This window comes from Trichosurus vulpecula, chromosome 2, assembly GCF_011100635.1.
Source record: "Trichosurus vulpecula isolate mTriVul1 chromosome 2, mTriVul1.pri, whole genome shotgun sequence".
Classification (NCBI taxonomy): domain Eukaryota; kingdom Metazoa; phylum Chordata; class Mammalia; order Diprotodontia; family Phalangeridae; genus Trichosurus; species Trichosurus vulpecula.
Genome location: NC_050574.1, coordinates 123,396,257 through 123,421,179, shown reverse-complemented (window position 1 = coordinate 123,421,179; position 24,923 = coordinate 123,396,257). Strand labels below are relative to the sequence as shown.

The window sequence follows — 24,923 nt, the reverse complement described above, 5'->3', positions numbered from 1 at the left end:
TCATCTACTACAACTCCCTTAGTTTACTGATGAGAAAATTGAGACCCCAGGGAAGTTAATTACAATAGATAGAGTACTGCGGCTGGAATCAAGAATACTTGAGTTCAAATCTGGCCTCACACACTTACTAGCTGTGTGACTCTGGGCAAGTCACTTAACCTCTGTCTGCCTCAGTTTGCTCATCTCAAATGGGGATAATAATACCACTTACCTCACAGGGCTGTTGTGAAGATCAAATGGGTTCATAATTATAAAGCATTTAGCACAGTACCTGGCATGTAGTTAGCACTATACAAAGATGAGCTATTATAATTAGCCATGGTTACATAGGTAGTATGTAGCAGAGTCAGGATTCAGACACAGATCTTCTGCCTCCTTCTTTCCATTGCCACACATGCAAAACCATAGGAAAGTCTAGAACCTGAGTTCCAGGGTTTGAGTACCCCAGGACTCTTGGATTTCTAAGAGTATAGGTTTAGAGTTGAAGAGACTAAAGATGTTACTTAAAATGAGATCAGGGCAGCTGTACATGGATCTCCTGTTTTTGTTGTTCAGTTGTGTACAACTCTTTGTGACCCCGTTCGGGGTTTTCTTAGCAAGTATACTGGAATAGTTTGCCATTTCCTTCTCCAGCTCATTTTACAGATGGGGAAACTGAGGCAAACAGGGTTAAGTGACTTGCCCAGGGTCACACAGCTAGTAAATGTCTGAAGGCAGATTTGAACTCAGGAAGATGAGTCTATCCACTGTGCCATATGGTTGCAGGATCCCTTGTAGTCCTAACCTACATTCTTGGTGGGCAGAGGGGTTGGGCTACAAGACCTCTTTTACCTCCTGAGGATTTAAGGATGCAGGCTCTGAAAGTCTCATATAGTTTGCTGATCCCTGAGCTAAATGATCTAAAGGGGAACTACTTTAAGTATTATTAATAATAACAGCAATAGAAGTATTCTCTTTGCCTCTATATCTCTGAAAAGAAAATGCTCTTATAAACTGCTTCATGAAGTGGTTGTAAGAAATACTGAACAACTCTCGTGGCAGTGAGATATAGTGGAAAGGACCCTAGATATGGAGTCAGAGGACTGGGTTCAATTCCTGCCTTCCCAACTTGTTAGTCATATTTAAATCAGACACATGGACAGAAAGTATGAACGAGACAGTGTAACTTTGTTTGTTTGTTTTTGATGCATTGAACTAAGTGCCAGGGACCTGAGGGCTCATCCTCCTTCTGCCACTAATTTGCTGCTTGACATTGGCTAAGTAAGGCTCCTCTGCTCTCCAATCTTCAGCTTCCTCAATGGAAAAGTAGGGATTCCACTTTGAGATTTCTATTATCCCTTCTAGTCCTAATATGCTAAATCAGTCAACTTCTCTGAGTCTTAGTTTTCTCATGCAGCAAATATTTCTTAAGCACATACTCCATGCCCAGCATAATGCTAGGTGCTTAGGAACACTGGAAGTTTAGATTACATATAATTCGTGCCTGTCCTCACTGGAGCTACAGTCTAGCAGAAGGTCGAGGCTTCCACACAGACAAGTCACTTATAAATCACAGCATCTGTCAAATACACATCCATAACCTGGGGGAGAGGGGGAAGAGAACAACAATCCTTGCACTCCCAATCTCTGAGGATCTCTGTAAGAAAAGGCCTTGCTAAATTATAAGATATTATAGAAATAGGAGCCAATTTAAAATAATAGTCACCAGCAGTAGTAATCAGAATGAGATTCTGTTAGACTAACGGAGGTCTGAGAGGAAAGCAGATGCTGGAAATATCAGCCAAAATGCCCAAGGGGAACAGAGAGGACTTGTTTGCTTGCTTGTTTGTTTTCCAAACAATAATAATAGCTCATGTGCTTTAATGTTTGCAAAGGACTTTCTTCATAAAACTCCTATGAGTTATTGTGATCCCGTTTTACAGATGAGAACATAATAATAATAGCTAACATTTGTATAGCGCTTACTTTGTGCAAAGCATTGTGCTAATGACTTATTATTATTATCTCATTTGAGCCCCGCAATAACCCTGGGAGGTAAGGGGTTATTATTGTCCCTGTTTTACAGATAAAGAAACTGAGATGCAGAGGTTAAGTGATTTGTCCAGGATCAAGATGGATTTGAACTCGAGTCTTCCTGACTACAGGCCCAGTGCTCCACCCACCATACCATCTAACTGCTGGAGCTAAATGGGTGCTCTAGAAATCATATAATCCAACCATGTCATTTTAAAGATGAGGAGAGTGAAACCCAGAGACCTCATAGCTGTAATACACTCCCCGAAGAGAAAACTCCCTCTGTGGATAGGGACGCTGATTTAGGGATGTGCCCTGGGTCATATATCCAGAATGTGTTAGAGATAAGACTCGAGCCCAGGCCTTTTTGACTCCAAGGCAAGCCCACTAACCCTTATGAGATGTGACCTTCCAGGGGTTTGGTTAGGTAATAAATACGCATAGCTCCACATGTTCATCTACATAAATATGTCTCTTATTCAGGTTTTTTTTTCAGCCATGTCTTATTCTTCTTGACCTCATTTAGGGTTTTCTTGCCAAAGATAGTAGAGTGGTTTGCCATTTCCCTCTCCAGCTCATTTTATAGACGAGAAACCTGAGGCAAACAGGGCTAAGTGACTTGCCCATGGTCACACGGCTAGTAAGTATCTGAGGCTGAATTTGAATCCATGAAGATGAGTCTCCGTGACTCTAGGCCCAGCGCTCTTGCACCACCCAGATATGTTCTATCTCCATCTATATATGTGAGCCTTGAATCTGTCCGTGCGTCAGAGGTGAGCCTTGAACTCAGGTCTTCTTGACTCCAAGGTAGGGGTATCATCATTTATGGCATGCCACCTTTCAGGGGCTGCATTAGGTAATAAATACTAATAGCTCCCACGTCTCTATCACCTTTCTCACAACAACCCTAAGAGGTAAGCAAGTCAGATGTTAGTGCTCCCCTTTTTATAGGTAAAGAAACTGAGGTTCAAAGTCACATGATTTCAAGCTAGAAGAGCTCACTACCGTTTTACAAGGGAGAAAACTGAGGCTTGGAAAGTTTCAGTGACTTGCCCAAAGGCAGCCAGGTAAGTACCAGAGGCAAGATTTGCTCCCAATTCCCCTGACTCGAGAGGCAGTTTTTTCCTCTACCCTCCTGTCTCATAGAGTTAGGAGATGTCCAAGCTGGGCCTCGGACCCAATTCTCTTGACTCTAGGTCCAGTGTTCTTCCATCTCCATCCCAAGGGTTCTTGAGGTGGTGCCAGAGAGGGGCCATCCTTGTTTGGGGAGCTCAGAGCTGAACTCCGCAGCTGGACAGGTCAGGGCACAGAACCACAGGAAGACGGGTGGGATTCAGAGGAAAGATTGATATCCTTAGGTAAACAGACAGAGCCGATCCCGCAGAGGTTTTCTCCTTCACACACAGCTCCCATTGATGCTTCTCAGTTCCAGATCTGTTTCCAAATCTCTGGTCTCTGAAATGTCTCTGAATTTGGTTTGTGTTCTCTCCACTCTACCCCCACCCTCAAAACTTGCTTCATACCTCAGCCAACACTGAGGTCTGACTAGGGGAGTGCAGGGAGGGGTGGGGAAAGGGAGCTTCCTTCCTTAACAATGACACACTTTAAAAAAAGGCTATGCCCCAATCTGTTGACATGCAAGTACATATGACTGAATAAACACATTCAGAAAATTAAGAACATGCCTGCAAAACAGAAAAATTAAATAATTGCTATCTGCCATGCCTGCATTCAGTTTATGGAGATGAAAGATAGCCAAGAATCCTGGAATCCTAAAAGCCACAGGAGATTACTTGGAGGAGTACGTGCCTGGGGCCAGGATGCCCAGCTCAGTCCCAGCTCTACCAGCCACTGTGTGACCTTTGTCAAGTAGCTTAACTTGGAGAAGTGGAGAGAAGGTGGGGATCTGGAACTGCTCAAATCCTGGCTCCATCATTGCCTGTTCATGAGCCCCTCAGGCAAATCACTTAAGCCCTGAACCCTCCTCTGTAAAATAGAGGCACTGGATTAGGTGATCACTAGGGTCCCTCCCCTCTTACTAGAAATCCATGAATCCCTACAAGCCACAGTTTGTGAATCTTTAAGTAGGGAATGACAAAGATACCTGCCATGCCTGCCTCACAACGAGATTGTTACAAATACTGTAAGTGTTAAAAGTGACGTTACGAAAGTGAGTTTATTTGTATCACTACCTACATCAAGTCATTAAAGGCCTCGTGCCATAATGGTTACAGAACTGGCCCTGAATTCAAATCCCACTTCTGACATATACTGACTGTGTGACCCTAGGCAAGTCATTCTCAGTGCCCTGGGCTCTCTCTCAAATTATAAATTGTAGAGAAGGAAATAATCTACACTGGCAGAAGGAGTTTCCTTATCAATGAGCCCCCTACTTGGAAGTCAAAAGTCCCAACCTTACACATGGATTCCTACTACGATATCCCTGACATACACTCAGCCTGATTTAGCAGCTCCAGTGACAGGGAGCTCATTACTTCCCCAGACAGTTTTCTCCAGGAATAGAAGTTTTCCAGTAAACCAGTAGCTTTTTCTTGTCATTACGTACTGTAGCGAAGGAACTCTCTGGAGAGACTGAGGGCGTTAGAAACATTTCCTGCCTACAACAAAGAGGAAAGAATCTGGTTAGTTAGAATGTTCCAGGCATGCCAAACACCAGAAATAATAATTTTCTGTACTGTTTTGTGGTTTACAAAGCACTTTACCTACTGTCTTGTGAAGGAGATAATATACATATTATGTTCCCCATTTCACAGATGAGAAAACCGAGTGCCCAGAATCAGGCAGTGCACAAGTGTCAAGCCAGTATTTGAACCCCTAAGAACAGCATTCTTTCGCCTACATTGTGCCTTCTAAGAAAATACCCCCAATGTACTTCTCATCACAGATAAACAAGGAAGCTCATTGAGATGGACCAACATAGACTAGAAACTGAGATGTTCTTTGTTCTAATCCAGGATCTGCAGCACCTTAATGTGGGGTTGTGGGAAAGCCACTGCTTCTGTTTCCCCATTTACATGAGAACTTCTCACCACTTTTCTAGGGTCCCAGATCTATAAGTGGAAGGAGTCTCAGAGGCAATCCAGTCCAGCCATCTCATTTTATAGTGCAGGTCATACAGGCAGTAAGTGTCAGGAGCAGAATTTGAACTCAGGTTCTCAGACTCCACAACCAGTGTTCTTTCTCCCATGCTAACCATACTGCTTCCCAAAGTCACATTGTACAAATAAATGATTGAGTTATCCTTCTGAGCAAGAATTGCTGGAAGAGTTGGAAAACTGACAGAAATTAGGGTTAGACCCATACCTCTTTCCTCCTGGCAGAGAGATGGGGAACTACAGGGGCAGAATGTTGCATACATTGTCTGACAGGGTCACCATAACAGATTTTTGGTTAATTTTCTGCTTAATTGTTTTTCTTTGTTCCAGAGTGGGGGTAGAGTAAATTAAGGCTTTCTTTAGAAATTACTGATATAAAAACAAAAGTTGTCAATAAAATCTATTGTTTTTTTAAAAAGAAAATTTTTAGAGCAACGTCTTAACACCCTGTACCACAATAAACTTAAAATCGATATACACTCTGAATAGAAAAAGATCACATCATAAAAATAATTAGGACAAGAGAACATAATTTTACAACTATCACTTGAGGGAGAATTCTTAGCCAAAGGACCAAGGAGACCATAAAACACAAAATAAACCCATTTCAATTACCAAAGAAACCCCAACAACCTTAAAGAGCCTTTTTGCATGAATAAAACAAATGATGGCAAGAATAAGAAGAGAAACTACAGAGTGGTTAAAACATCTGCATCAAATGTGATGAAGAAAAGTCTGAGATCCAAGATCTACAGGGAATTGACACAAACATAGCATGACAAAACTGATTTCCCAGTAGATAAGTAGTTAAATGATATGAACTGTTTTCAAAAGTTAAGCCAAAAGGAGACTGTGGGAAGACACACACTAATACACTTTTGATAGAGTGTAAATTGTTCCAACTCTTTGGAGTTGGTATCAATTTGGAATTATACCTGAAAAAGGACTAAATTGTCCACAGCCTTTGACCCAGCAATATCACTGATGGGCATGTACCCCCAAGGAAGTCAAAGATAGAGACAAAGGGCCAATATTCACCAAAAAACTATAGTGACATTCTTTATGGTAGTAAAGAATCAGAAACAAAATAGGTACCCATTATTTGGGAATCACTAACCAAGCTGTGGTAGATGAATGCAATGGAATACTATTATGCCGTAAGAAATGAGGACTATGAGGAACTCATAGAAACTGTAAGACTGTGAACTTTTGCAGAATGAAATGAGTAGAACCAAAAGAAGGATATACATAATAACCATAATACTGCAAATGAAAAATTCATCAGAAGGAAGCTAAACACTTGGAAAGTTTGAAAAAAAAGATCCTAGAGAATAGATATAATACCTATGTGCCAGGCTCTGTGCTAAGCGCTTCACAAATATTAACTCATTTGACACGCACAACAACCCTGGGAGGTAGGTGTTATTATCCCCATTTTACAGTTCAGGAAATTGAGATTTAAGTGACTTGCCCAGGGTCATACATCTTATAAGTATCTGAGGCCATATTTGAACTCAGGTCTTCCTGAATTGCAGCCCAGTGCTCTGTCTGCCATGCCACCTAGTCACCTCCTCATGACAAAAAGGTGGGGGGCTATTAGGGCAGAATGTTAAATACATCATCAAAGGGCTTTAGTGAAGTTCAATATAAAATGAATAAGATATATATTTTTAAACTACCTTGAGATCTTAAAATGAGCAGTCACACTTTAGGGACTATTCTTTTCTTACAGTCTTTTGTTTTTTAGCCTCTAAGTGAGACTAAAAAAAAAATTCTCTAAAAATGGGACTTGCTCTGAGAATCACAGAATCTTAGCACTCAACCTCAAAGAGCATTTAATCCAAACTATGTCCAGTACGAATTCTCTCTAAAGCATCCCTGACAAGAGATCATTCAGCCCTTGGTTGAAGACTAAAGTGAGAAGGAATTTCTAGTAAGAGGGAACTTCCTACCTCCCAAGACAGCCCATTCCATTTGGGGGACAGCTCTCTCATTTTTAGAGTTATCCTCACCTTGAACCCAAATCTCCCTCTCAGCCCCCTGGGGCCAAACAGAACAAACCCCATCTCTTTTCTATGACTAGCCCTGAAGACAGCTCTCCTCTCTCCCCTGTGTCTTCTATGGACTGAACATTCTCAGACTTGGTATTTCCTCGCATCTACAAAAGAAGCTAGGAATTTGTGCATGAGAAGAGAAATATTTCCATAATGGTATCATACAACTAGAGAGCTTTCCACCCACTTTCCTGGAACTGAAAGCAGTCCTGTGTGGGTTTGTCTTAACATTTTGCTCTGCCATTCCAGCCTCTCTGAGTCTGGTCAAGGGTGAAATGAAGCCCTGACCTCAGCAATCTCCACAGGTCAAAGAAACTGGTGTTTGTGAGCTGGTTCCCCCTTCCACACCCTGCTATAAAGATATTTTGGATAGTCCCAGGGCTGGCCTTCCTTTGCCAAATAGTTATTCAAAGACCATATTTTTTTTTAAATCAGGATACATTTTCTTTCTTCTAAAATTTATTTTAAATAACTGATTTTAAATTCTATTGTGGCCTTTTGTTTTTATTCTGCAAATATTTTCCTTTAACAGCATCCTGTCCCCCCCTCATCCCAACCCTTCCTTGTAAAAACAAGAACAACAAAATTCAAATAAAGTCAATAGAGGCAGAGACCATGTTTGATTGATGAATCACGTTCCATATCTGGAGTCCCCACATCTCTAAGGAATAGAGGAAGGCATGTGCCTTAGCAGTTCTCCAGGATTAGAGTGCTCTTTCTTAAGAACAAAGGAGATATGTTCTTGGGCATCCCTGTTAAATCTCCACTTGTAATTATAAGTCCAATTTATTACAACAGAATACTTGTTATATACCTTCTCTTCTAGTTTGAACATATGACAAAACTAATATGTAATAATGAAAGGTGAAAGGGAAAGAAATACTGATGGAAATTTACTATATATGTGTGTGCATGCATTATACACACATAAGTATTGTGTTTGTGTACATGTATATATGTTAGTCTATATATTATATATGTACACGTGTATGCATGTAACATACATATATGTATATATACACATGTGTGCATTTATTTATTTATTTGTCCAGTCCTGTGACTTTATTCATGTAGGGAGCTCTCAATGAGGAAATCCTCTCTGTCAACACAGATTAACAACTGTCCTGCAACTTATCATCTTCAAGAGTTGCCTGGGACATAGAGAAGCTAACGACTTGCCAAGGGTTTACACAGCTGACATGTGTCAGAGGCAAATCTTGAACTCAGATCTTCCTGAGTCCAAGGTCAACTCTTTATCCACTATTCCATGCTCAAACCACATATGCATTGACATCAAACAAAGGGCAAAACAAAGGTATATGTGCCCAATAGCAATAATCCACCCCAGGTATCAGGATTTTGTCCTTATCCTAGGATATGTTAAGATATATTCATTGTTGCTGTTCAGTCATTTATCAGTCATGTCTGACTCTTTGTGACTCCATTTTTGGGTTTTCTTGGCAAAGATACTGGAGTGGTTTTCCATTTCCTTCTCCAGCTCATTTTACAGATGAGGAACTTGAGGCAAACAAGATCATACAGGGTCACACAGTTAGCAAGTGTCTAAGGCCAGATTTGAACTCAGCAAGATGAGTCTTCCAGGCTCCGGCCTGGCCCTCTATGTACTGCAGTACCTTAACATCCAGGAAATGTCCAGCCCTGTTTATTGGCCTGACTGACCTCTCTGGATATGTGTTTCTTTATACTTGGGATTAAACAAACTATTCAGGCTAACTTTGCAAAAAGTAACCATCAATTCTCTATTAATTAAAATTTTGAAAAGTAGATCAATGGAAGACAAGATAAGCAAGGCCAAGAAACAAAGGAATACAGTAACTCTGTGCTTGATAAACCCAAGAAAACAAACTTCCAGGAGAAGGACTATCTATTCCACAAGACTTGCTAGGACAATTGGAAAGCAGTTTGGAAGATAATAGGTTTAGGCTAGTATTTTACACCATATATCACATTAAGCTCCAAATGAATATGCATCCTAAGTATAGAAGGTCATATCCTTAAAAAGGGGAGAATAGAAAGTGATACCTTTCATAAGACTGGTTAGGGAGGAGGATCTATAACCAAGCAAGGAGATCACAAATGAAAAATAGATATTTCTGATTATATAAATTAAGCTTTTACACAAATATCAGTATATTTATATATTGACATATCATTGGATATTTGTACCTAACTTGTATGTTCATATACATATATGCATATAATAGCATGTATATGTGCACACATGTATGTACATATGTATCTTGGAAAACATTGCAAATGGAGCATGAGTTAAGCTCAGAATTAGGCAGGACACTAAACCTTGCCTTCAGGAAAGGTCCTTTAATGACTCCAAACTTCTCTCTTAAACAAAGGCCCATATTTTTAATATCAATATTGTACTCATTTTGCTTAGTTACATATCAAGGATTATTATATTCTCTGAAGAAATTAAATATGAGTATCACTCGGACAGAAATGGAGAGACCCATGGTGAAGGTGGGTAGGTTGTAATAGATGGCAAGAAACTATGAAAAAGAACCAAAATAAAGGAAATTATTTTAAATATATCTATATATAATCTATGTGTATAGATTATATATAGATACATAGACTGGTGAGAGGGTGAGAGCAAGAAAAAAACTAGTGGAGAGTCCATATATTCCACTGATATCCTATAATGTCAAGTGAAACCAAGAAAGGTCCATGTATGTTGAATGGACAACCTGTGGTAGACTTACAGAAGGATTTGGACAAGAGTCACAGAGGCATGGATGGGTTGTGATTGGTATCATTAGATAAATCATCCACAGTGAAATCACAGTTCCATTTGAGTAGTGAACAAACAAAATCAATGCAACTAGAATAAGAAGATAAACTATTGAGTAGGAAAAATTTGCATCAAATATCTGATAAAAGTCTGATATCCAAGATATATTTAAAAAAGGGTATATAATACCTATCTATCTATCTATCTATCTATCTATCTATCTATCTATCTATCTATCTAATGTGACCAAGAACCATCACAATATATTCATGGTTAAAGGATATGAACAAATAGGTTTCAAAAGAATAAATAGAAATTATCAATAACTATATTAAAACATATTACAGATCATTAATAAGACAAATGTAGATTTAAAAAACTGAAGTATCACCCAATATTTATCAGATTGGCAAAGATAATGAGATGGAAGTAGTCAGTGTTGGAGAGGCTTCGGGAAGACAGACAGATTGATATAATGTTGGTGGAGCCCAGAATTGGTTTAATCATCCTGAAAAATAATTTTGAATTATGTTTCAAAAATTAACTAAACCGTTTGTAACCTTTGACCCAATAATACCACTTTTGGACGTATAACTCAAAGAGGTCAAAGACAGAAAAGTAGAATTGCAGTGGAATACTTACATTTAACTTTTAAAAATAAATATGAGATATATAAAAAGTAGGTGCTTAACAAATGTTTATTGACTGACCAACTGAAGTAATGCAAAGAGAAGAAAACAAAGCCAGAAATGTATACACACTGACTGAAAGAATAAATGTTATATTCATTTATTCAGCCTGTCTGTATACAATGCCAAGTCCTGAGGGAAGATACAAAATTTAGCTAAGCAGCTCTTTTGGTAGTAGCAAAGAACTCAACCTGGGTGGGCTGGGAGTGGGGTGGGGTGGGATTCCATCTGTTGGGGAATGGCCAAACAAATTATGATACATGAATGTAATGGAACATTAACGTGCTGTAAGAAATGATGAAATTGACAGTTTCAGAGAAACCTGTGAAGACCTCTATGAACTGATATAGAATGAAGTTAGTCGAAACAGGAGAACTATTTATATGATAACACAACATTGTAGAGAAAAATAACTTTGAAAGACTTGATAACTCTGGTCAATGCAATGACCAACTCTGATTCCAGAGCACTAATAATGAAGCATGTTCCCTACCTCTTGGCAGAGAGGTGATAGATTCAAGATGAAGAATCAGACAAACATTTTTGGACTCAGCCAACAAGGGAATTTGTTTTTCTTGGCCTGTTACAAGGGCTTTGTTTTTCTTTTCTTTTTTTTCCATTGAGAGGTGGGGGTAGGATAGGAAAGGGAAAGGGAAACAAAAAAGGTCGTTGAGGTACTTTTTTTTTGAAGCAGAGAAGGGAAGATAAGGAAAGTCAGGGGGCACCAGTATAACTTTGAAAGCTACAGATTGAATTTATTATATAGTTAAACATAAAAGCATAATAGAGATCTGCAGCTTGGCGTACAATTGTTTTTTTTTTTTTTTTTTGGTTTACTATGCACATGGAAATGCCTATGTTGTTTGTTAAGTTAGAGATTTAAAACAAGTTTAACTCAGATGTTGTCTCTGCCCCACTGCAGCTCATGCTTCAGATAAAGGTTGTACTAGATGACCCCTGAGGTCCCTTACAACCACTAGTCTGACTCCCTCTGTCCCACCTATGCTCCTACCTGGAAATAAGCAAAAGCCAAGTAGTCCAGAGCATCTTCTAGGCTCCCTTCGTCCTCTGTATTCCACTCCCCATAGGAGCCTCGGAAGAGGCTGACGGCCACTTCCAGCCAAGTGATGGCATGGTAGTAATCCCCCATGTCATAGGCTACCTACAAGGAAGCAGAAAAGTCAAGATGAAGGCCTCACTCCCCTCCCACTCCCTCCACCAAGTAAGGAAACAACAGGGAGACTCAAGAGATAAGGGAGACTCTGGATTTCCAGTGGGAATCTTGTATCATCGCCAATTTTCAAGATAAAGTCTATGAGAAAGGATTCATGGTATTGGAAAGATCTAGGTCTGAGTACTGGATCTGCTACTTATAAATATTTATGTTTGTTGGTTTTTGGTTTTATGTTGCATAAATCACCTAATCTCGCTAAGCCTCAGTTTACTCATCAGGAAAAGGAGATACTAATATTTATAGTATTTTCTTGTATTGTGAGAATCAAATGAAAAAATTCAATTGAGCATTTTATAAACACTTTTTTTAAAGCCTCATTCAGCCTTGACTAAAATATTACTTGGATGCCTCTTTGTGGCACAGAAGTGATCTTCTGTTCTCAAAGGCCCTGCCCCTGGTTGATGGCATCCTTAGATAGATCCTACCAAGCTAGAAAAGCTTTGAGTGTAGGCCTGGTAAAGGACTACTGTTTGAAGACCCGCCTGGCTAAATTTAGAGAGGAGAGGAATGTTTCAAGCCAGAGCAGGTCTCAAAGACCATTTACTAAGTTTGGGAATAACAAAGAAAATATTCAAGGTTGGAGGGAGTACCCATACCTACACCATCACAAATTCTTGAAATGATAAGTGTGGCAGCTCGATGGCACAGTGGTTAAGAGGGCTGGGCTCTATCTACAGTCATGAAAACCTGAGTTCAAATCACACGTTACCTGTGTGACCTTGGACAAGTCATTTAACCTCTGTCTCAGTTTCCTCAACTATAAAATAGTGTTAATAATAGCTCCCTACTTCCCAGGGTTGTTGTGATTATCAAAAGGGATAACATCTGTAAAGTGCTTAGCACATAGTAGGCATTTAATAAATGCTTGTTTCCTTCTTTCCTATAAATCCCAGCTATTATTTTTATAATAACATTATATTTATTATATGGTACATAGTATACATAATAGTATATAGTAACATATTTACTCATATATATTTCTAATTAACAAGCATTTATTTTCTCTCTCCTACTTTCTCCCCCACTGACAATTGAACAACAACAAAAAAGAAAAAGAAAATTATTATTCAACTTTTGGGACACCCTATAGATCATAAAGTATGCAAGGGAAATGTAAACCATGTATTAAATGAGATTCTGGAAAGGCAAGATCATTTCTGCCTGGGAAGACCAGAGAAGGCTTCTTGGTGGAGGAGTCATCAGAACTGAGTCTTGAAGGATAGGTAGGATTTCAACCTTCAGAAACCGAAGGAGAGTGTTCTTAGCTTACCAAAGAATTGGCCAAGGCACAAGGGTCAGAGTGCTCCAGATGGAAACAGCAGATAATGGCAATTCAGATTCTCTAGAATGTTAAGGACAGGAGGAGATGTAAAGCTGGGATAAGCCTCAACCCTAGACTGGGAAGGGCCAGAGACATCAGGGAAAGTAGGAACTTGATTTGGTAAGCAACGGGGAACCACGGCAGGGACTTGAGCAGAGGAGTGACGACCAAATCTGTGCCTAAGATGGTGGTATGCAGGATGGTTTGGAGCAGGGAGAGCTTGGAGGACAGAAGATGTTAGGAGGTCATTGCTGTAGTCTAGGCAGCTGGTAATGAAGATTTGGACTAAGGCAGAGGCTGTGGGCATTACTGAGGAGGAGACATGCAAGGGTCTCCCTCCGGTCAGGTAATATTTGGAGGTACTCTAGCTGAACAAGCTAACTAATGACCAGACTGAATGATGTAGTGGCAGGAGCACTTGGGTCTGTCTGGCTCTGATATATATTAGTTCTGTGACCCTGCACAAGTGTTTTTGAGTCTCAAGCTCTTCTTCTTTGATGGATTGTCTACCACAAAGTCTAAGTTGGAGAGAAGCCCTTTTATAAACCTAATTAAATGCTACAGAATTGGGAGCTATTTTTAGTTCCTATCTTACCTCTGCTACTGACTCAAAGTGTGACTGAGGCTCTGTGCCTCAGTTTCCTTGGCTGTAGGCAGAGTGGGAAGTGAAGTATAACTAATAAAAAGTGACCGTAGGTAGGTTGTTCTGCCAAGGAAATGGTTTAAGTCAGGAGCATTTCCAAGTGGCTTCTAGGAAATGACCCACTGAAAGAGAACATCTGGCTTTGGTTGTTGAGAGGTCCCTTCCTGCTGGTGTCACATACGTTATAGTCATACAGGAGAGCACAGAAATCCTGCTTTGAATTTAAACTAGCCACAAGCATGCCCCTCTGAGCTCTGATTCCTGACTCTCCTGAGCAACAGTTCAACACGGTGAGTGTATGGTGTGGTGAGCCTTTGTTTGGGTCTTTGAATCTTCCAAAGGAGGTATAGATGTGCCCACTGAGGGGCCTGGGCACACCCCAATGGAGGCATATTCTTCAACATAGAGAACAGCTCCTCATTATGAAGAATGGCATCTCCCTAAATCTCTTTGACTGAGGATACATTGGTTGACTCTGGCTCCTGCGAGTCTGAACTACCCTTGGCTGCACCAAGGGTCAGTTGCTGACATTTATGAAGGTGTCTCATCCCGCATACCACCGCCTGAATCATCTTCCTCGTGCATGGATTCTATCAGGCCACTCCTCCGCTCAAGTCCCTACTACAGTTCCAGGACCCAGCCTTCCAGAAGGAGAAGAGGAAATGTTTGGACAACATCAGACTCTCAGAAAGAAAAGTATGCCAGACCCCAGCCAAGCCCTGGTTTTGGCTGATGGGAAACCAACTGCCCTTGGGGCAGTCCAGCCCACAATTCTCATTATTAGGAATATTTTTTTCTTTCCTTTGAGTTAAAACTTATCTCCTTCTAACTCTCCTCAACTGCTCGGAGTTCTGTCCTCTGAGGCCAAGCAGAGTAAGTCTAAGCCTTGGCAGCCCTTAAAGCACTTTGAAGACAGGCATCATACTCCTCCCAAATTTTCTTTAAGTCAACTACTCCTAGTTTTTTGTTTTTGGCAAGGCAATCAGGGTTAAGCAACTTGCCCAGGGTCACAGAGTTGGTAGGCAACTGAGGCTGGATTTGAACTCAAGTCCTCCTGACTCCAGGACTGGTGCTCTATCCACTGCACGACCTAACCACCCCTCTCCCAATTCTTTCAACTGATCTTTCTACCATCTAGTCCTTAGTCCCATTCTCATTACGGGTGCCCTCCTTAGGGCCTATTCAGCTGTCAGCAGCCTTCCTAAACAACAGAATGCCTTTACCTTACCCACATGGAAGCAGTCATCTGCTGAGAGGGGAAAAACCTGGCTGGGCCTGTATAAGTCAGTGACATCAGAGCCGGTGACTCTCTGAAAAGTCCCATGTGCTAGTCCTTTCACACTCAGCATGTACACATCCTGTAGACGCATCAGGGCCCGGGCTGCCCCCTCCAGGTCCTCAAAGGCAGGGAGGTCCTGCTCCACTTTTATATAGCCATCCTTCAAGGCTGTGAAATCATAAAAAAAATGCATTCATTCATCTTACATTTATTGAGCACCTACTGCATGTGAGCCTAATATGATTCCCAACCCAAAGAGATTCAGTGCTGCCCAGAATGTCAGATCTGGGAGAGACTTTAAACCACAAAATCTTAGAGCTGAGAGAGACATTAGAACATAGAATGTCATAGCTGGGAGAGGCCTTAGAACACAGACCATCAGAGATGGGAGGGGCCTTAGAACACAGAATGTCAGAGCTGAGAGGGGCCTTAGAAAACAGAATGTCAGAACTGGGAGGGCCCTTAGAAAACAGAATGTCAGAACTGGGAGGGCCCTTAGAGCACAGAATGCCAGAGCTGGGAGGGCTCTTAGAACACTGACTGTCAGAGCTGGGAGGGCCCTTAGAACAGGGAATGTCAGAGCTAGGAGGGACCTCAGAACATAGAATAAAACATAGAATGTCAGAACTTTAGAGCATACAGAGCTGGGGGGAACCCTGGAACACAGACTATTAGAGCTGGAAGAGATCTTAAAATCTAGAATGTCAGATATGGGAGGGACTTTAAATTACAGAATCTCAGGAGCAGGGAGGGGCCTCCGAACACAGCTTCAGAGCCATAAAAAAACCTCATCTAGTCCAACACCTTCATTTTAAAGATAAGGAAACTGAGGCCCTGACAAAGGGAAATGACTTTCACAATGTATGTCAGTATGACTAGCATAACTACATACTACTATGACTACAAAGCTAGCAAGTACAGAAACTTGAACCCAGGTTCCATGAAGCTTACAAAGATGTCTGCAAATGCTTAGTATCAAACTGGGTCCAATTCCAGGATATCAAATCTTAAGAAAACTGTCCCTAAGACATCAAAAGTTCAGTTCACCCTAATGCACCATGGTCTTCCAGTTCCCTAACTTCCTCCTAAAGACGGATAATTCTTAGATCAGTGTCTACTTTCTAAATGGGGGGCGGGGAGGGGAGAGAGAGAGAGAGAGAGAGAGAGAGAGAGAGAGAGAGAGAGAGAGAGAGAGAGAAAGAAAGAGAGGGAGAGAGAGAGAGAGAGAGAGAAAGAAAGAGAGGGAGAGAGAGAGAGAGAGAGAGAAAGAGAGAGAGAGGAAGAGAGAGAGAGGAGAGAGAGAAGGGGAGAGAAACAGAGAGGGGGGAGGGAATATGTTTGTGTGAGACAGAGACAGAGATTAAGAAGCTCGAGAATTCCCCTGACCTGTGGCAGGAGCCTTTTTTCTCCATTCAGTGTAAGAGGATCAAATACCTGCCCTTTTAGATCATCACTCTCCTCCCTGCCCCATCACCGTCTGTCTCCTTTCCATCCAGGGGCCTTGCAGGCAATTGCTCCCATCACTGTCACACCTGCATTAATCTATATTGTGTCCTGGTTCACTTCATATTTCATATGCCTTTTGTGCAATTGAGAGGAAGCCCGACCCAGTAGCTGGAGAGCTGCCCTCAGAGCAAGGGAGACCTGGCTTCAAGGCCCCCCTCTGACACATGCTGGCTGTGACACCATAGACAAGTCCCTTAACTTCTCAGGGCCCTCCTAAGACTAGAAGTCATCAAGGAGGTGCCAACCTGCACTGGAAGAGGGAGTTTCTTCACCTGGTTGCTTCCTATGCCAATAGAATGACAGGCCCAGGTCCTACTACCCCTTTTGTGCTATTGCCGTATTCTACTATACTATTGAAAAATGCCACCAATGTTTAACCAATGTTCACTGTGAGCAGAGCAGAGTGCTAGGCACTGGGGGGGCATCAGCCCAAGTCCCTGGTCTCATGGAGCTCACGGTCTAGTCCAGGGGTGGGTCAGACACAAACCCAGACAACTGTAATATGCAACATTACACAATGAGTGAACTAGAGTTGTCAGGAATGTGCTATACAAGGTCTGAGGGGGAAGGAAGGTCATTAATGGCAGGGGAGGAGCAGGGAGGAGAGAACAGGAAGGAAACCAGGGCCTTTCTGGGAGACAAGATCCTTAGGTTTGGCTTTAAAGGATGGGCTACATTTGGAGGACAGGTTTGTTCTGTGAAGTCTGCATTCAGTCAAAAGGCTGCACTTGAGGACCTAGAGGGCCATATGTGGCTTTGAGGCAGCAGGTTCCCCACACCTGGTTTAAGGTAGTAACAGCATGAGCAAAAGCATTGAGGCATAACCATTCTGGGGAGCAATTCGGAACTATGCCCAAAGCGCTATAAAAATGTGCATACCCTTTGACCCAGCAATACCACTTCTAGGGCTATATCCCAAAGAGATCACACAAGTGGGAAAGGGACCTGTATATACAAAAATATTTATAGCAGCAATGTTTGTGGTGGCCAAGAACTGGAAATGAAGGTGATGCCCATCAGCTGGCGAAAGGCTAAACAAGTTGTGGTGTATGAATGAAATGGAATACTATTGTGCTATAAGAAATGATGAGGAGGCAGACTTCAGAAAACCCTGGAAAGACTTATATGAACGGATGCTGGGTGAAATGAGCAGAACCAGGGGAACATGGTACACAATAACAGCCCCAGCGACTGATTTTGATAGACTTAGCCCTTATCAGCAATGCAAGGACCTGAAACAATTCTGAAGGATTCATGATCAAAGATGCCATCTACATCCAGAGAAAGAACGAGGGAGTCTGAATGCAGAGCGAAGCAGGCTGTTTTCTTTTTTTGTTTTGTTTTATTTTGTTTTTTTTCTTTCTCATGGTTTCTCCCATTCATTATAATTCTTCCAAGCAATGTGACTAATGTGGAAATATATTTAATAGGAGTGGAGCTTATGTCAGAGTGCAGGCCACCTCGGGGAGAGAGGGGGAGAAAATTTAAAACTTATGTTTTAATGCTGGAATGAATGCTGGAAACTAAAAATAAATAAATTAACTAATAAAAATAAAAGCATTGAGGCAGGAGGCTTCCTGGGGTATTTGGAGTCCAAAATAGTCTAATGTGACTGGATTGTGTGGAGGTTAGTACTGTGGGAGAATAGTCAGGTAGTTATGGAGGGTGTTGTTACGTAGGGTGTTCAACACCAGGTAAAGAAAGCAGTTTGAACTTTAAAATAAGGCACCAGGAAGCCACTTAAGACTTTTAAGCAGTGGAATGACGTGCCTTGGTTCATGCATGGGAAAAATTATTCTGAAAGGGGTATGAAGGATGGATTGGAAGATGAGAGAGTGTGATAAGGGGAAGACCTATCAGGAAGTTATTTCAATAGTCCATGTAGGTAGTAATGGGGATCTGTTCTAGAGTCAGTGTGGAGATCAGAGAGGAAAGGATGAATACAAGAGATATTTCAAAGTAGAAACAGCTAGGACTTGATAAGTGATTAAATATGAGAGGTGAGGGAGGAGGGTTCGAATCAAGGATAACCCCAAGGTTACAAATGGAGAGATGGAACAAGAAGCAGATTTAAGAAAAAAAGATGATAAACTTAAATTTGTTCATGTTGGGGAAGTGCAGCATGGTACAATGGAACCCTGGAATCAGAGGACCTGGGTTCAAATCCCACCTCTGATACTTACCATCTGTGTGACTGTGTCTGTCTTAGCTTCCTCATGTGTAAAATGAAGCTGACCCAGATGGCCCCTGAGCTCCCTTCTATCTCTACACCTGTGAACCTAAATTGAGGTGGGAAAGTGGTACAGCGGATAGAGAGCCAGGCCTGGAGTCAGGAGGACCTGAGTTCAAATCTAGCCTCAAATACATTTCATGACTGAAATGACTCAACAACAACAACTTGAGAAATATGGATCTGGGGTTCAAAAGAGAGGCCAGGACTGGAGGAATCAATTTGGGAGTCAACTACAAAGAAGCCAAAGGAGCTAATGAAACTGCTGAGAGAGAAGAGAAGAGAAGAGAAGAGAAGAGAAGAGAAGAGAAGAGAAGAGAAGGGGGCCCTGAACAGAACTTTTAGGAACATCCACATTTGGTGGTCAGGAAGATGAAGAGGAGCCTGTGAAAGAAAGAGGCAAAGACCGGCTGGTACAGAATACAGGAGCCTGCAAGGCAATTACCCAGGAAGGGATTGGGGCAGCCGTGGTAATGACCAATAGTAGAAAGGTATTTGAGCATTAATTGTGGACAAGAGGACCCAGATGGGTTTCAAAGCTGTTACAATGGGAAGTATGGAGCAGATGGGGCAATCACTGGTTCTGGGGATAAACGCGGAGCATGGGTCCAGGGAATTCTTTTTTTTTTATTTTTTATTTTTTTTATTTTTTTTAATTTTTTTAAATTTTTTTAATTTTTTAATTTTTTAAATTTTTTTAATTTTTTTAATTTTTATTTATTTTATTTTATTTTTTGGTCCAGGGAATTCTAATGAAAATGTTGAACATCACACACACACACACAATAATCATTCTGACACTTAAATGGCTTAAAGTTTGCAAAGTGCTTTACATACATTATCTCATTTGAGCCTTAAGACAACCCTGAGAGGTAGTTATTAGTAAATGTTTAACAACCAGTTCCCTAGAGGGAAAAAGTTGTCTATTCTGCATTATTAATATTGTCCTTATCACTTTTTAAAATCTAGACGAGCCACAAAACAATCAAGTCCTGATTTGTAGTATTTGTCTGTTTCCAATAAATGTTTATGCTGAAAATTTAACAACCGACTCTCACTATATGTTGGTTCCAGCATACTGCTCAGTATGCTGGAACCGACTTACAGAGAGAGTAGATTGTTAGATGATCACATAGCTAGTAAATATCAGAGGCAGGAGGTGAAACCTTGTCTTCCTGACTCCAAATCTGACTTTCCGTTCACTTTGCTGGGTTGCCTCTTACAAAATGTGCCATGAATACTTATTAGCAATCAGCAAACACCCAAAATTAGAAATAAAGGTTCAGTGTGTCTGATCAAGTAAGAGAGGCAGCTTGGGAGAGTGGAAAGAAGACCTGGGCTGGAATTCTGGCTCAGGCATCTACAAGGTGGGTGACGCTGGGCAAGTCACAGAACTACTTTGTACCTTTTTGATGGCTAGCCCTCTAATTAATTGCTATCACTTGTAATTAACTAATTAAACTAATTAATTAATAATTAATGCTAGCAATTTTAATTAATTGCTAGAATTTATAAAGGGCATCCAAAAAGTCTTGGGGCCGCTGTAAGCTATAAAAACTTAATAGCTTTTAAATAGCTCTTGAGGCTTAACATGACACCAAGACTTTTGGGGACACCCTACAGAGTACTTTAAGATTTTAAAGACGCTTTATATGTGCTAAGTCATGTGATCCTCATGACAACCCTGGGGGGTAGTGCTATTATTATCCCCATTTTACAGATGGAAGGGAATAATAATCTTTAGTCACTCTACCTCATTGGATTGTTGTAAGGAATGCTTTTTGCGAGTCATGGTTGCTTAGTTTTGAGTTTCTATCCAGGCACTGGGAGGATGTTTCTATAGGGAGGATCTTTTTTTTTTTTTTAACATTTTTTTTGAGGTGGGAAGGAAGGGCAATTGGGTTAAGTGACTTGGCCAAGGTCACATAGCTAGTAAGTCTGTCAAGTGTCTGGGGTCACATTTGAACTCAGGTCCTCTTGACTTCAGGGCAGCTAGCTGTCCCAAGGGAGGATCTTACTAAGGGGGAATGTGAGAGCAGATCATGCCCAGGGCTTTCTCCCTATCCCTCCCCCTTCTCTCCCTCTTTCCCTCCCCTATCCCCATGGGAAGACAATTAACTAGGACTGAACTAGAGTCCTCTCTCCCTGTGCTCTCCCCACCCCCTCCCAAGCTTCCTCATTGGTTAGGGTGACCCTGGATTCAGACAAGCTAAGCCAGCAGGGCAAGGAGAGTTAGAAGGGTTTCATCAGAGGCCTGGTGATGGACCCTGGGCCTATCACCAAGCACCAGCTCAGCTAAGTGTGGACAAGCTCAATCCCAGAGGGGTGAATTTTTTGGAGTTAGCAACTCATTAACTCATCAGAGGCAGCGTGGTACTGTGGGGGAAGTACTGTGAGGGCCTGGGTTCAAATACCAACTCTACCACTTCATACTTGTGTGACCTTGGGCAAGCGACTCCACCTATCTGAGCCTCAGTTTCCTCATCGTAAAATGGGGATAGTAATACTACTTACCTCCCAGGGCTGCTGTAAGGATCAAGTGGGATAATAATTATAAAGTGCTTAGCACATTGCCTGGCACATAGTAAGTGTTAAATAAATGTTTACTATCATTATTATTATTATTAGATTGGGTTCTGAGGCCCATTCTGACCTTCCATACATGATCCTTTCTATGTTTTTCTTCTTATTAGGCCAATTAGAGGGTGGTCCCACTAAGAAAATGGCACGGACTCAAAGATTCACAGCTATAAGGGACCTCACAGGTCATCTAATCTAGCCTTATCATTTTACCCAGTAAAGAAACTGAGGCCCAGAAACCTGAAGTAATCTGCCCCCCAACAGTGACAAAGCCAAGGTCAGAACCCATGTTCCTCTGACTCCAAATCCCTCATTGCCCAGTCTCATACTACTCTGAGATTCTTTCTCCTGAATATACAAGAATGAGCTCGCTGGTTCATTGTCCAATCCCAGGCTCATCTCCGCCAAAAAAGAAGCCTCCTGAGGACTCACAGGCTTTGGGTGCTGGGCCCATATCACCTACCCAATTGTGCAGTTAGCACATGCCCCTTCCCTCGACCCAAAGCGGGGAGGAGAATAACAAGAACAATTTGTCCTTTTTTTTACCCCAAGATCTCAAAAAATGATGTTATCAAAACAAGGGAGGCAGAACAATTTCCTTGTGCAGACAGGAAGAAGGGAGCTGCTCCCAACAATCGCAGAGAGGGCACCATCGACTCTGACGCCGTCTGTGGGCAGCACACAAAAGCAGAGGCAGCCCAGCCCTCTCTGCCAATCTTCCCCAAATTGGCTCTTTTAAAAAAAACAAGTCCATTTTATTTTGTTTTCAGACCCACATTTTCTCCCTCCCTTCTCCACTTTGAGAAAGCAAGAAAAACAAAACTGCTGTTACAGAAACGTATACTCAAGCAAAACAAATCCCAAATTGTCTATGTTAAAAAAAATATGCCCCCGTCTGTATTCTGATTCTGTCACTTCTCTGTATAGAGAATATACTATAGTGTGCTCCAACATAAGTCCTCTCATAATCGTGGGTGGTCATTGTGCTCAATTGGCTCTTTTGTTGAGGTGAGCGGGCTGACAGAAAGGAGAAAAAGAGATGGGGTACCTCTTCTTGGCCTCTCAGAAATTGGAAAAGCCTCTCCAGGGAGTCCAGTTACCTGGGTGGCTTTCCCTGTGTCTATGTTTGTATTCCCTTGGACAGCATGCATCCTCATGCACTGGGCATTGCTTTAGGTTGCCCAAGGTATTGGACACATCAAAGAGCACAGCATTTGGGGCCCTATGTCCTTGACAACACATTCTGGGCCCTGACTCTTCCCTTGCATGGGACTGGGTTAGTAGTCAGAGGACCCTGGAAGTCATGGCTCTGGGCTGGGACTGTAATGGACTAGGACGGCTTTCCCAGATTAATCAATAGAATCCCTCCCAACCTCCACCCTTTTTCCGCTCAGTACCTCGGATGTTCTCACTGGCTTCCAGGCTGTACACAACATTCCTCCAATCAGACTGTAGCCGCTTAATGAGGGTGTAGGCCAGCAGAGGGTTACCCACAGGGGTGGCTGACCCCTCATGCAAAGAGAGAACCTTGTTGTAGAACCTGCAAGACAGGAGAACAGTGACCTCTCCCCGCATCCACCACAATCTCTGCCCTAAGGGAGGAACTGCCTGGCTTCTGAGGCTTTCAACACAATGAAGCAAAAAGAAATTACAAGCCACGTCCTGCTCTGAACAGGAGATCATGGAAACTCAAAGACACGTGGCAAGGGCCAGGGGAGGGGGGAGAAGGACAGACCTGGGAGGTCTGAATACAGGCCTAAAACTCAGGCACTGTGAGTTCTAGCTTCAACTTTAACTACCAATGACTGTGTCACAGTGTCCAGAGTGAGTGAGGTGATGGGACATCCCAATGTCTCCTGTCCTGCTCAGATCCCTTTAATCCAATATAATTCAACAGACATTTATTAAGTTCTGTTATATGCTGGTCAACGAAAGCAAGAGAGCCACCATCAGAATCAGAAAGACCTGGTTCAAGTCCTACGTCTGACACACAGTGATTGCGTGACTTTGGATAAGTCACTTAAACCTCTCTTCAATTCTCTAAGATTGTAAGTGGTAAATAGAGGGCTGATCTGCATTGGAGGAAGGAATTTCCTAACTGGGAGTACCCTTCACCAATGAGATCACCTGACCATCTCTGTAAGAAAAAAAAGTGCTAAGCCATGGGCCAGGAATAGGGTGGGGTGAAGGATGTGACACTTAATCTTAGGAATCTTGATCTTTTTCAGTCTCTATACCCCTTGGCTTCCAGTAAACCTTCCTATACGCCTTTTTCAATATGAAGGGAAGTAAATTATAGAGTTTACCATGGACGTAAGAAATAAAATAAAGAGACTCATTTCAAAAGACAACGTAATTATTTACAAGAATTTCCCCATACCCTTTGATAAGCTTCTTGTAGCCCAGGTTGGGAATCCCTGACTTACAAGGATAGATACAATAATATGGAATGGGGGCAAAGGGGAGGGCCATAGCACTGTGCTGCTGTTTCCCATCTGGATGCCACATTTTGGGAAGGACACTGGCAATCCTGTGGGTGTTCAGGTCTGAAGATCTTGTCATACCAGATCAGATGACCCTGGGCTAGTCACCTAATTTCTCTTAGCCTTTTTCTTCATATGTAAAATGAGAATAATGATGGCCCCTCCTTCGCAGGGTTATTGTGAGGGAGGATCAAAAGAAATAACCTAGGTCAAGTCAACGAGCATTTATTAAGAGACTACGTGCCAGGCACTGTGCTAAGCCAGGATCAGAAACTGGGGGATATTTATCCTGGAAAAGGAAATACTTAGGAGAGACACGATAGCAGTTTCCAGATATTTGAAGGGCTGTCAGAAAGCAGGTCTAGCAGACATGGGAAGGATCACGGTGCCTGGTACCTAGTAGGCGATTAATAAATGTTGATTGATTGATAAAACAGATCTCAGATCCACACAAGGAAAATCTTCCTAATAATTAGAGCTGCCCTTTTCTGAAGCAATGGTAATACTGACCTGACTATAGCTTCCAGAACAAGGAGATGAAGGGAGTGGTGGGGGAAGAGGGGAGGGAAGGAAGATGGCCAGGGTGGGTAGGTGGATGGATGGGATGTGTGAAGGAGGGGAAGAAGCTAAAGCAAGGACTGAACTAGAACTGACATGCGGTATGCCTTGTACCAAGTACTGAAGCTTCAAGACAGGAAAGTAGGAACTGGAGACATTGCAGCTCATTGCAGTTCTGGGGAAGGTCAACAGTTCAATTGCAGCTTAGACCCTTAGACAGGTCTGGAACTGGTCCATGGAGAACTTAAGAAGACTAGAAAGGCAGCTAGACAGTGCAGTGGGCCTAGAGTCAGGAAGATCTGAGTTCCAATCCTGCCTCAGACACCTAACTAGCCTTTGGCCATGGGCAAATGGAAAATGGGAATGCTAACTGCATTTACCTCATTGGGTTGTTGTGAAGATCAAAAAAGGTAACATAAATTAAATCAACAAGCCTTTATTAAGAGACTA

The 24,923-nt window shown here is 41.9% G+C and overlaps 1 protein-coding gene across 1 annotated transcript in view; it reads right to left on the bottom strand.

Moving 5' to 3' along the window:
* P4HA3 (prolyl 4-hydroxylase subunit alpha 3) overlaps positions 1 to 24,923 on the bottom strand; it is a 52,642-nt gene that overhangs the window by 17,833 nt on the left and 9,886 nt on the right. Inside the window, exons 2-5 of the mRNA XM_036746568.1 lie at positions 22,830 to 22,972; positions 15,061 to 15,284; positions 11,652 to 11,801; positions 4,580 to 4,631 (exon numbers count right to left, since the gene is read on the bottom strand). Of these exons, the coding sequence (XP_036602463.1) occupies positions 4,580 to 4,631; positions 11,652 to 11,801; positions 15,061 to 15,284; positions 22,830 to 22,972 (569 nt within the window). The remainder of the gene's footprint in view (positions 1 to 4,579; positions 4,632 to 11,651; positions 11,802 to 15,060; positions 15,285 to 22,829; positions 22,973 to 24,923) is intronic.